The sequence below is a fragment of the Prionailurus bengalensis genome, chromosome X (assembly GCF_016509475.1).
Source record: "Prionailurus bengalensis isolate Pbe53 chromosome X, Fcat_Pben_1.1_paternal_pri, whole genome shotgun sequence".
Taxonomy (NCBI): domain Eukaryota; kingdom Metazoa; phylum Chordata; class Mammalia; order Carnivora; family Felidae; genus Prionailurus; species Prionailurus bengalensis.
This window is the reverse complement of record NC_057361.1, coordinates 47,468,747-47,482,359: the sequence shown is the minus strand read 5'-3', so window position 1 is coordinate 47,482,359 and position 13,613 is coordinate 47,468,747. Positions and strand designations below refer to the sequence as shown.

At 36.2% G+C, this 13,613-nt stretch overlaps 1 protein-coding gene across 1 annotated transcript in view; it reads left to right on the top strand.

The window, feature by feature from the left end:
* Positions 1–13,613, top strand: part of WNK3 (WNK lysine deficient protein kinase 3) — a 163,891-nt gene that overhangs the window by 118,869 nt on the left and 31,409 nt on the right. The window contains exons 12-18 of the mRNA XM_043569773.1: positions 2,769–2,885; positions 4,125–4,280; positions 4,362–4,413; positions 5,651–5,782; positions 6,140–7,083; positions 12,597–12,687; positions 13,226–13,356. Coding sequence (XP_043425708.1) covers positions 2,769–2,885; positions 4,125–4,280; positions 4,362–4,413; positions 5,651–5,782; positions 6,140–7,083; positions 12,597–12,687; positions 13,226–13,356 — 1,623 coding nt within the window. The remainder of the gene's footprint in view (positions 1–2,768; positions 2,886–4,124; positions 4,281–4,361; positions 4,414–5,650; positions 5,783–6,139; positions 7,084–12,596; positions 12,688–13,225; positions 13,357–13,613) is intronic.

Below are 13,613 nucleotides of genomic sequence, written 5' to 3'. Positions count from 1 at the left end.
TGAGGTTTACATTAAATCTGTAGATTGCTTTCGGTTATATGGTCATTTTAACAATATATGTTCTTCAAATTCTTGAGCATGAAATATCTTTCCATTTGTTTGTATTGTCTTCAATTTCTTTGAGAGAGAGAGACAGAGACAGAGCACGAGTGGGGAAAGGCAGAGAGAGAGAGGGAGACACAGAATTCAAATCAGGCTCCAGGCTCTGAGCTGCCAGCACAGAGCCCAACGGGGGCCTCAAACTCACAAGCCATGAGATCATGACTTGAGCTGAAGTCAGATGCTTAAACATTTGAGCCACCCAGGCGCCCCGAAATGCAACTGATTTCTATACATTGATTTTGTATCCTGAAACCTTTGTAAATTCATTTATTAATTTTAGTAGTTTTTTGGTGGTTTTTCACATAGAGTGTCATGTCATTTTCAAATTGCAAAAGGTTACTTGTTTCTTGCCAATTTGGATCCCTTTTATTTCTTTTTGTGTCTAATGGCTGAGGCTAGGATTTCCAGTACTATGTTGAATAAAAGTGGTGAGAGTAGACATCCTTGACTTTTTCCTGACCTTAAGGGGGAATGTTTTCAGTTTTCACCATTGAACATTACGTTATCTGTGGATTTTTCATATATGGCCTTTATTATGTTGAGGTACGTTCCCTCTCAACCTAGTTTCTTGATGATTTATATCATGAAAGGATGTTGTGCTTTGTCATATGCTTTTTTGCATCTATTGAAATGATCATATGGTTCTTATCGTTTCTCATGTTGATGTATGTATCACAGTGATATATTTGCAAATATTGAGCCACCCTTGCATCCCAGGAAAAATTCCACTTGATCGTGGTGAATGATTTTTTTAATGTGTTATTGGATTCAGTTTGGTGGTATTTTGTTGAGTACTTTTGCATCTATGTTCATCAGTGATTTTGGCTTATAGTTCTTTTTTTGTATGTCTTTATCTGGTTTTGTAATGCTGGTTTCACAGAATGAATTTGGAAGTTTTCCTTCCTTTTCTATTTTTTGCAATAGTTTGAGAAGTCATATTCTTATTTATTTATTTATTTATTTATTTATGGGAGAGAGAGAGAGAGAGAGAGAGAGACAAGTTGAGAGAGAGACTCCCAAGCAGACTCAGGGCTGTCAGTGCAAAACCCATTGCAGGGCTCAGTCCCACAAACCAGGAGATCATGATCTGAGCCAAAATCAAGAGTTGGATGCTTAACTGACTGAGCCACCCAGGTGCCCCGTATTCTCCATTTTTAAAAACTTAATATATCATGCGCATTTTCCTGTGTCGCTTTGTAATTTTTCAGTAGCATAATATTTAAAATATTTTTCTTATTTTACAGTGAGAGAGAGAGAGAGAGAGAGCGAGCAAGTGAGCAGGGGAGAGGGGCAGAGGGAAAGAGAGAATTTTAAATTGGCTCTTGCTCAGCTTGGAGCCTAATGCAGGGCTTGATCCATTGACCCTGGGATTATGACCTGACCTGATATCAAGAGTTGGATGCTCAACTCACTGAGCCACTCAGGTGCCCTGGTAACATAATATTTCCAATTGTTGCCTTAGATAGTCCCTTGTATAGAGATATAATATTTTAATAATCACTTCTGTTATTCTTCATTTAAATTGTTTCTATCAGTCTATCTCTGTCTGCCAGTCTGTTTCTTCTCTTTTTGTCTTTCTCTCTCCTTTTGTCTGTATGTCTGTGCATGTCTCTTTCTCTGTAGCAAACACTCTTGAACACAGATCTATATAAAGATCCCTGTTTTTTTTAAGATCCCTGTTTTTTTTTAATGATTCATTGCTAGAAGTAGAATTAATAGGTAAAAAAGTGACAAGCAGAAAACTGAACTCTTAAACTGAGAGAACAGGGGAGCCTGGGTGGCTCAGTGGGTTAAGCATCTGATGTTGGCTCAGGTCATGATCTTGCAGTTCGTGAGTTCAAGCCCCGCATCGGGCTCTGCACTGGTGGTGTGGAGCCTGCTTGGGATTCTCTCTCTCTCCCTGTCTCTCTCTGCCCCTTCCCCCTTTCCATATGCTCTCTCTCTCTCTCTTTCTCTCTCAAAATAAATAAATAAACTTAAAAAAATTCAGAGAACAAAAATGGTTGGCAGAGGAGAGGTTGTTGTAAGGGATAATGTACAGCAAAGGGACTAAAGTCAATGAGAGTGTAATAACGTTGTCTTGTGACAGATGGTAACTACATTTACCATGGTAAGCACTGAGTAATGCGTGGAATTGTTAAACCAGTATGTTGTACACCTGAATCCAATATAACTGTTAATTTTACTTCAATTTAAATTAAGTCAATAAAAGTAGTGAAAATATATGAAGATTTAACAATTTTTAAAATTCACGTTGCTAGATTGCCATCCAAAAAGGTTGGACCAGTATACATTTCCATTAGCAGTGTGTTTTCTATTGCTTAACGTGCTAATTTGTGTGATTAAGAGAATTTTGGAAATGAAGGACTAAATAAACTGCATTTCAGCAAAATACAGTGACTCTTCAGACTTTGTGTTTTCATAAAAGTTAAATTTTTCTTTTCCACAGGATCACAGTTCTAATATTTTGCTAATTTAAGTCTTTTATTTGTCATAGAATGGGTGTTAAGGCAGTGTTTCAACAGGGAAAAAAAACCTTCTTAGAATCTCAACAATTTAAACTATTTTTCCATATATTGTGTGTTAACTCATCTAGACGTTCCTTTGTCCATTTGCAAATAGAAGATAATAACTGACTCTTAAATTGGTGAAATGTTTGTGCCCAGGTGTCAACATCTGGAGACAACATGGTGGAGTGTCAGTTGGAGACACACAACAACAAGATGGTCACCTTCAAGTTTGATGCTGATGGTGACGCACCAGAAGACATTGCAGATTATATGGTAAGTACAATGAAACCAGATTACCTTCCATCTGGCATTCCACCTCTTTTTTCCTCTCATTCTTTCCCCTCATTTATTCAGAGCAATCTTTTTTTAGGGTACCATTAGTTTTTAAAATTTGCACAAAGATAAACTGCTTATGATCAAGAGTAAGTCACTGTACCTTCTTTCATTTTATTATACTTATTTCTAAAATATGAGAGTGTTTTATTAAGACATTATCTAGGTCAGTGGTTCTTACCACCTTAAGAGCTTTTAAAAAAAAATCCATTGCCTCGGTCCCTAATTAAATCAGAATCTTTGGAGTTAAGGCCTAAGCATCAGTAGTTTATGAAATGCTCCAGGTAATTCTAATGTAGTAGCTACTGATATACCATCTTACATATAGATGTCAAGTAATGTTCATCATTTCATTTAGTTTTCGTAGTTTTTTTGAATTGTTAGGCTTAAGTTAATAGTTTTGCCCTATTTTCATGGGGATAGGTAAGGGTGGCGGGAAGAGTACATAATGCTTTTGTTTCTGCCAATTTTCTTCAGATATGTATTCTTGTAGAAACAGAATTAAACTTTTTGTTTAAATTCTTTTGACGTTTATTTATTTTTTTGAGAGAGAGAATGTGAGCAGGGAACAGGCAGAGAGAGAGAGAGACACAGAATCTGAGGCAGGTTACAGGCTCTGAGCTGTCAGCACAGAGCCCAATGCTGGGCTTGAACCCACAAACTGTGAGATCATGACCTAAGCCGAAGTTGGATGCTTAACCAACTGAGCCACCCAGGCACCCCCATAATTAAACATATTAAAAGTTAACGTCATTTCTGCCTCTTGTTTAACATCATATTTTATGAACTGTCTCCAGGCCATGCTTTATCATCATTAGAGATGTTTCATTTTGTGATTTGTGATTTAAAAACTTATGGGTTTGGACATCCTAGTTTCAAACATAAACATTGCCTCAGTTGTGTTCCTCAAATGATAATTTATAGAATGCAAGATATTTTTTTAAATGCTGTGTTCTTCTCTGGTAGGTAGTATCAATCTGACAAACATCAGTGGTCTCCAAATAGAATAATTTAATGTACTGTGTGGTCCTTTAGTGCTGGTTGTTTTTTAATTCTGTTGTGGCATTTGTATCTAAATAGTTAATTTTAATTCATTTTTCTTTAAGATAGTCACTGTGGATACAATACTATAATTTTGAAGAAACTAAATTTAATAGATTTATTTTTACTTTTGGACAGGTTGAAGATAACTTTGTTCTGGAAAGCGAGAAAGAAAAATTTGTAGAAGAATTGAGGGCTATTGTAGGTCAGGCCCAGGAGATCCTTCATGCCCACTCTGCTATAGATAGAGCCATTGGAACTGACTCTATAATTGTGGAATCCAACAGTAGCCAAGTAAGAACAATTATTTAGCAAATAGGTCTTCTCAGATATGTATCAGGAACTTCTTTATTTATCTATTCATTTTTAATTCAGACAGGATCATCTGAACAAGTACAGATAAATTCTGCATCCACTCAGACCAGCAGTAAGTATATTTAATAAAATTTACCATGTGGCTTTTAAAGCAAGACATTTGGAAAGTTTATGCAACTTCGTTGGGAAAGATGTTTGCCAATAAAGGAAATTAATAAATTGTTAATGTAGGTTTTACCACACTTTAAAAGGACTTTTTAGCCCAGATGTAAGAAGTAAAACCATTCTGTAGGTTTCCTTCAAGTGTTGGTTCTTTATCAAATTAGTTTATTTCCGAGTTGCTGCATGGTATGTTACCAGAAAAGCAGTCGCAGTACTGATGACCTTTAACAGCTTTACTGTTTGAAGTCAACTGGTAAGTTTTTTTTTTTTAACCACTGATGTGAGATGGACAGAACCTTTCTTAACTGATATCCCTATGTTCTAAGTTTGCCTCATTTTTTAATATAGTCATTTATATCTTGATTTCCTTCCACTAATATTATGCTTCTACCTGCTCTGATCACTGATAAGTTTTTGTAAATCAGATACTAGATCAACTTCCAGGAACTAAAAATGGGGTCTTCTGTTTTCTTTTCTGATGACTTTATCTCTCCATTCTTTTCAGCTCTGGTCATGGTTATATTTAGAGTATCTGGGAGGGGGCGAAGAGCCATAGACAAATGAGGACCTGTGAAGGAATTATAACAACATGAAGAAGCAACAGGTGGTGTGGGAGTCATGAAATCAGATACCATTACCCTGAAATTTACTTTGTGTTAGGATGCCAGGGTCCTCCTCTATGTTCTTTTCCTTGTTAGGAGGAATTTGAGCAGATTTCTAACTGATAAAGTAGATTAAAGTTTAAAAAAGAATTACTTATTTAAATAAGTTTACAAAGTAGGAGTAAAGGTGTAGGGACTTTGTTTTTAAGTCATCATACAGTAAAATTGATTTTTTTTCTTTTGGGGTATAGTTCTGTAAATGTTAATGCTTGTAGATTTGCATAAGCATCATCATAATCAGGATCAGAACAGCTGGAGAAAATGTTTTCCATTTTCTCCCCAAAATTGTGCCCTGCTTTTATTGCTATTGATACAGTGTTTGTTTCATAGATTCTAAAATCCTTCCCTAAAGATATCTTGTGCTCAGTTGTTTAGAGTATTTGCCAGCATTGTACTGGCAAATCCTAGTGCTATTGGAAATGGAGATACAAGACAAATTGGTGTTTTAACCTGGTTTCCTTAATCAATAGGGTAAACATGTTGACAATTGCTTAGCCTATTAATTTTTGCAAATTCTTTCTACAGATGAATCTGCTCCTCAGTCATCTCCAGTTGGTCGGTGGCGATTCTGTATCAATCAAACAATAAGAAACCGTGAGGCTCAGTCTCCTCTTCAGCAGTCCATGTCTACAGTTCCTGGGTTACCTCTACTTTCTGGTAAGTGTTATCTGTCAACTTCATCCAGACTTGGAAGATGGGGATACAAAATTTATACCATATCTTTAACTTGTTTTCATGGGTATTTCATTCTTCTGAGAATTTTCATAAGCATTTTTGAAGATGCTATTGTTAAGGTGTAACTTAAGCCATTTTAAAATATAATATTTATGAAAAAATAAAGATTTTTTTTTCGCTTGGCAGATTGAATTCTGTGTATTTTGAATCTTATTTATAACACTTATTCACACAGGTTCTTGTTTGTCCCTTGCTCCTCTTGTCCCCTTTGAGTTTGAGTACTAGTCCATGCTTTTTATTTATTAATATGTGCCTAGCTATTCTTTGTTATTGTTCTAGGTCCAAGAACCACAAGTAATAAGGAAATATCACAGGATACACTGCTCACTCTAGAAAATAATCCCTGCCAGCGTGTACTTTTTGCCTCCAAATCAGAACTCAAGGATGTAGTTGATGGTAAGATTTCTGAATATGCCAGTGTAGACACTAAGCAGCAAGCTGTATTTTATCAAGTGGAAGATGACAGGCAGATAATGGCATCAGTTGCTAGTAGTTCAACTCATACTGCTACTTCAGTTCGTGCAGTTCCAGTTGAATGTGAGGGATTCACCAACCAAGCAGGCATATTTCTACCTGCATATCCATGTCACCAAGCTGCCAGTCAGGCTGATGTACTTATGGTCCCTCCTGGCGAGTCAACTCAGATTGCTGGTAACTCTCTTACAACTCTGGCATTTATGTCTGATCAAAAGCCTCAATCCTTAGCAGTGCAGCAACCAACTATGGATGCAGAGTTGATTTCCCAAGAAGGAGAAACCACAGTGAACACTGAAGCAAGTTCTCCTAAGATGGTCATTCCCACTCAGACCCCTGGCCTTGAACTGACTACCCTTCTACCCTCTACTGTCCTGGAATCAGATGGGGAAAGACCTCCAAAAATGGAGTTTGCAGACAACCGAATTAAAACTCTGGATGAAAAATTAAGAAACTTGCTCTATCAGGAGCATAGCATATCTAGCATCTATCCTGAGAGTCAGAAGGATACCCAAAGCATAGACTCTCCATTTTCTTCCTCTGCTGAAGATACGCTCTCATGTCCAGTGCCAGAAGTCATAGGCATCAGTCACAGTGGAATTCAAGATAGTCCTGCACAGTCCCCTAATTTTCAGCAGACAGGCTCTAAGATTCTGTCCAATGTGGCTGTGAGTCAGCCTGCTAACATATCAGTGTTCAAAAGGGACCTGAATGTGATAACTTCTATACCCAGCGAAATATGTTTACATGTAAGTATTATTCTTTCTAATCAATTTCTTATCCTTATTCTTTTAAATAAATTCCTTCTTTTCTAAAGTTCTGTCCTTTGAAATTAATCTATCTATGTCACAAGATTCTGAGGTCACAGGTATTTAGGAAGGCCATGACTTAGGCTACAGGTGCCAAGAATGTCTCCATAGAGACGGCGGAAGTATCTTTGGTGAGAGAGCCCTCTGGTGAATTAGCTAGGAACTTGCAAGCAGTGACTTTTTTTGTATTGGTGACAGAACAGGACTGATTTATAGATTGTTTTAGTGTGTAGGAAGAGCTGACTTTTATTTATTTTTTTAAGTTTTTATTTAAATTTCAGTTAGTTAAAATACAGTGTAACATTAGTTCAGGTGTACAGTATAGTGATTCAACACTCCCATACAACACCCAGTGCTCATCATGACAAGTGCACTCTTTAATTCCCACCACCTATTTTACCATCCCCCCTTCCCCCGCACTGACCTCCCTTCTGGTAACCATCAGTTCTCTGTAGTTAAGAGTCTTTCTTTTTTTTCTTCCTCTTTTTTCCCCTCTATGTTTGTTTGTTTTGTTTCTTAAATTCCACATATAAATGAAATCATATGGTATTTTTTAAAGTTATGTAACATAGGAAGAATCACATCACAGAGGTAGTGACTATCTGGTATTTATCCACTATTTGATACTTAACCTTCTTGACTTAAGCTTACACAGATTAGTTACATACCTATAACTTTTCATTCACAAAAATAGGATTGTGCTATATGCATATTTGTCTGCAAATTTATCTTTTCATTTTACAGTATATCATAAATATATTTCTAAATCTTTACCACTGTATCTCTTTATTATTATTATATAAGTAGTATATGTGTGTATATAAAGTAAAATCCATCCCACTTCCAAACCTATAGACATAGCTGTTAATGAATCTTTACAGACATGGTTTTAATTAACTTGCAAATATTTATATAATTTTACTCCTCTGTTTTATATTTACAAAGATATAGATATATGTTATATGTTTATATTCATGTGATGTTCAGAATTATTTTTCAGTTATGAACATTTATCTGTGTTGGCACACAGAGTTCCATCTCACGTTTTTTTAAACAATAGCATAATATTCCATTGAATAGATATAACAAATGTTCATATTTTTGTAAATTAGTAATTTTAAAATATGCAATTAATATATAAATAAGAAATAAGTTCAGAAGGAGGGAAAATTAAAAGTAATTTATGTTAACACCTCCTTATACTCCATTTCCTTCCCCAAACACTGTTAAGGTCCTGGTTTTATTTATTTTTTTTTTTAATTTTTTTTTTCAACCTTTATTTATTTTTTTGGGGACAGAGAGAGACAGAGCATGAACGGGGGAGGGGCAGAGAGAGAGGGAGACACAGAATCGGAAACAGGCCCCAGGCTCCGAGCCATCAGCCCAGAGCCTGACGCGGGGCTCGAACTCACGGACCGCGAGATCGTGACCTGGCTGAAGTCGGACGCTTAACCGACTGTGCCACCCAGGGGCCCCTAAGGTCCTGGTTTTAATTCTTGAGGTCATTGCCATTAATAACGTGTAAATAATATACTTATCTATTTTTTTATTTAATAATTTTCAACAATACCTGTTAACTCACTGCTATGAAGGGTGAGGAAATTACAATATTTTCCCTTTCCTCTTCTTTCCCATACACTTCCCGATTTTTATTTACTTGTATTTTTAACATGAGCAAAGTTTATAACATGTACATTTTTTTTCTGTAACACTTGGTTGTGCTTTGCCTGTAGGTTGATTCGAAGAATTGAAGATCAATAAACAGCATTTATGTTATGATTATATGTGTTAGCCTATGATCATGTAATATGATTAGAACCATAAAAAATGAAATATAATTTAATAATTTTAAACTTTGATCCTCAAAAGATACTGAAGTGTTAAAGTCAAATGAAATCTTTTGTTTTAAGTGTCCATTGCTACATCTGGATCAAATTTACCTGCTACTGTTTCTGGTGTCCTAGAATTCCTTTTTTTTCCCCTTTGAAATGCTTCTATGAGTAATATCTTTAAATATGTTGCATGGATGACTAATTTGTTTTTTTGTTTTTTAGTGTCCAAAAATGACTTTATTTTGCTTCACCCTTGATTAATTAAGTATACGTGGTAGGATCATTTTGAGTTAATTTTTGTATATGGTGTAGAATAGGGGTTCAACTTCATTCTTTTGCATGTGACTATCCAGTTGTTCCAGCACCAGTTATTCTCTTTGTTGTTATTTCTAAATGGAATTGTTTTCTTAATTTCCTTTTCAGATTTTTCATTGCTAGTGTATAGAAATACTAATTTTTAATTAATTTATTTACTTATGTTGAGAGAGAGAGAGAGAGAGAGAGAGCGAGTGGGGGAGTGGCAGAGAGAAAGGGAGAGGGAGAATCATACACAGGTTCTGCAGCTGTCAGTGTGCAGAGTCTGATGCAGAGCTCGAACTCACAAACCATGAGATCATGACCTGAGTCGAAACCAAGAGTCAGACGTTTAACTGACTGAGCCCCCAGGTGCCCCAGAAATACAACTAATTTTTAAGTGTTGATGTTGTACCTTCAATTTCGCTGAATGTGTATATTATTTAGGATTTTCTGTATAATATATAAGATCATATCATCTGTGAAAAAATAGTTTTATTTCTTCATTTCCTGTTTTTCTTATCCATTAACTTTTCATTGCATGTTTTCCATCTCTTTGTCCTTTTGTTTTTTGTACTTGGAGAATTTCTCAATTTTTATGCTGTTTCCAGACTTTTATTCAGGTATTTTTTTATGTCAAGGATTATATTTTAATTTCCAATAACTGTAGTTCATTCTTTTTCTTATGGTTGTAGTATATTCACACATCTTTCTGGAGGTATTACAGTCTTATTCTATGTTATTAATGCTATTTCCTTGGCTATTCTTCTGTTTATTGAATTTAGTGGGTTTTTAAACTTTTTTTTTAAATTTTTTTATGTGTATTTATTTTTGAGAGAGAGGGAGAGGCAGAGCATGAGCAGGGGAGGGGCAGAGAGAGAGGGAGACACAGAATCCAAAACAGGCACCAGCCTCTGAGCTGTCAGCACAGAGCCCGATGTGGGGCTCAAACTCGTGGGATCATGACCTGAGCCGAAGTTGGATGCCCAGCTGACTGAGCCACCCATGCGCCCCTGTTTTTTAACTTTTTATTTATTTTTTTAAGTAGTCTCCACACCCATTGTGGGGCCTAAACTCACAACCCCAAGATCAAGAGTCACACATTCTAACCAACTGAGCCAGCCAGGCACCCCCTAGTGTTTTCTTATAGTATTGATTTCCTGTAAGTGTTTGGTGATTCTTAGTTGTGTACTCATATTTTCTTTTCCCTATGTAAGATTCCTTGTTTGTCTCTCTAAATGCTATATATAATTGCTGTAGCCTTCCTCCAGTAATTGTGAGAAAGGCATGAGACAGGCTTCTTGGCTCTGGATATTACAACTTTTCTCTAAATGCTGCCTGGAAGGTGGCCTAATAGTCTTCACAGGTAGAAGGGCTTCCCCTTCCTCTTGGATGTTGTCTCCTTTCTCCATTGCTGATCTTTCTCGTGGCCACAAACATTTGCCTCTCACCACTCTTATTTGGGAGCAGATGCCTCTCCCTTTTGCTTGCTTTGGAGGTCAGGAGGGAAAGAGAACTTCCTGGCTGTTCTTTCTTTAGTACCCCAACCAGTTTTCTCCCATTCAGTAAGTCAAGATCTCTTTTTTGTGGACCTCAAATTCTAGTAGTGGAAGACAAACCCTAAACAAATAAAAGGTTATAATAGAACAAGTAGGGGATTACTTTATTACAAGGTGGTCAGGGAAGAACTTGTGTGTGATGGTGACATTCACAGGTGGAGACCTCTTCAAGGAACCAAAAGAAGTCCAGTAAGTAGGAGAGTGTTATGAGATGATGTTTAGGAGGCATAAAGGAGACAGATTGGGTATAGCTTTGCAAGCATTCTAGTCAACCACTCTTCCTTTAGGTTGGCCAGTGCTCTCTCTTACTGTCTGTATCTGCCATCCAAGTTTGCAGCATTTTGTAACAGTTCCTGCATGTGTCATGGGCTGCTTTTCCTCCTTTAGTCATATATGTATGTGTCTGTATCTTTTTTTTCTGTTGTATCTATGAATTTGGATTTGTAATGTAGGCTAGAACTTGTATTTAACTTACCATCTTGATTCAGTTATTACTTATTAAAATTTTTCTGTAATTGAAGTGGGACCAGTGCAACATTTTCTAAATTATAATATTATTGAGAGGTTTTTTTTCTTTTCTCTTCAAGAAAGTAGCATTATTACTAGTCCAAAATGGGACTTTGGAAAATAAGAACTGATTGATCAGAATTTTAATAACTGTTGACATGCCCTAAGTGTCAATAATGCTGATTTAAGACTCCAGTGTACTTAGTGCCACTTAGGCCATCCTTCTTGCAAACAAATGCTGAATCCCATTATTTGAACTTTTTAAATACTCATTTGATTTTCTAGATTAGTAGAGACCATTTCCATATTTTCCAAAGTATTTGTGGTTGTGCATTTTTTATATTAATTATTATAGAGGATTTATTTTTAAAGTACTCATTTAGAATACAACAGTTAATTCTGGCATTTTGTTGGGAGGGATGGGAGGACAAGAGGAGACTGATTTTATAGCCAGCTATGGCCTGATATTAATAATATTTCTATCAAGAATTTGAAATACTTTTGAGGCCTATTGTAAGATTCTGTGTGCTTACATAAAGTTAAGAAATTTGACTTGGTAATATTTCTCTATAAATATAAATGCCTAGATATCTTGTTTTTCTATGTTTTCATGCGTATTAGGCATCTTTAACTCTGTTGAATAATATGAGCATAAATGAAAAGTTTCCTTTTAAAAGCATAGGGTTTCGGTAACCTTTTTTAGTAAATGAAGCATGTGAAGGAAACAATTTTAATTTTCAGTTTTCAAAGTTGTTATAATAAAAAATATCCGAGGCTGGAAGATTTATATTCTGCTCTTTTACTTATCTTAAGTCTAATATATTTTTTTTTAATTTTTTTTTCAACGTTTATTTATTTTTGGGACAGAGAGAGACAGAGCATGAACGGGGGAGGGGCAGAGAGAGAGGGAGACACAGAATCGGAAACAGGCTCCAGGCTCTGAGCCATCAGCCCAGAGCCTGACGCGGTGCTCGAACTCACGGACCGCGAGATCGTGACCTGGCTGAAGTCGGACGCTTAACCGACTGCGCCACCCAGGCGCCCCTTAAGTCTAATATTTTTAAAGAAAGGGGAGGATTAATTCCTATAAGTTGAATACTTCAGATTCATTGTGATGAATAAATGCTATTAATGCAAGTATACATAGCATTCTATTTTTGATTACTGATTAGTCAGTGCAAGAAACTCTAATGGTATAAGCAACTGATTCACCATGTCTAAATTATTACCATTTTGGTTTTTCTCTTTTTGTCTCCATTAGGAGATGTCTCCAGATGCTTCACTTCCAGGGGATCCAGAGACCTATCCTGCTGCTGTGTCAAGTGGTGGAGCCATTCATCTGCAGACAGGAGGTGGATATTTTGGCCTAAGCTTTACTTGTCCTAGTCTCAAAAATCCTATTAGCAAGAAATCCTGGACTCGCAAATTAAAAAGCTGGGCATACAGGCTACGGCAGTCAACCAGCTTTTTCAAGAGATCAAAAGTCCGTCAAGGTAGTGTGCTTACAGTCAGGGACATAGACTAGGTAACATCACTTTTCATTTACTTCTGTTTTTTTTTGTTTCTTTGTTCATATACAGATCTTACCACTTTTTCCACGTAGCCCATGTATGTGACATGTCCCATTAATGTCATTGCCATTTTATTTTTACTTTTGTAACTAATTTGGTTTTACAGTTATTCATTTCATGTAGATACTAAGTCTCGGGATAAATCATACGTCTGATTTTGAGTTAGAGACTTCTACAATGTTGCTTATTACATTAACACTTTTTAATTATCTAGCAGGGTTTAAGCTTTTCTACTTTTCTTCATTTTTGGTAATGTAAACAAATTTAGTCTTAATAAACAATTTTCTCTTTTCTGCTTACAATTTTGCAAAACTTACAGTGGAAACAGAAGATATGAGATCAGCAGTTGCTCCTGACCCCATTCCTCTGACAGGAGAGTCCACAGCTGATACTAGGGCTTTGAGTAGATGCAAAGTGATGAGTGGATCATTTCAGCGGGGTCGGTTCCAGGTTTGTGTTCTTTGGTTGAATCTTTATCTACAAGGGCATTGTAAAAGGTAATAGTATTGAAGGTCTTGGTATGTAGATGATACTTATTTTCAGTGTAGATTAATGTCATATTTAATACACATCCCCTTACCTTTTGTAGCCTTCCAATAAAGGTGAGTCTAAAGAAATGGGGATTTTTGTAGCTGGAAAAGAGCACAGAAATGAGTCATCATTTTGGTGGGGGGTGATTGGGTCATCTTTTTAATAAATCTAATTTC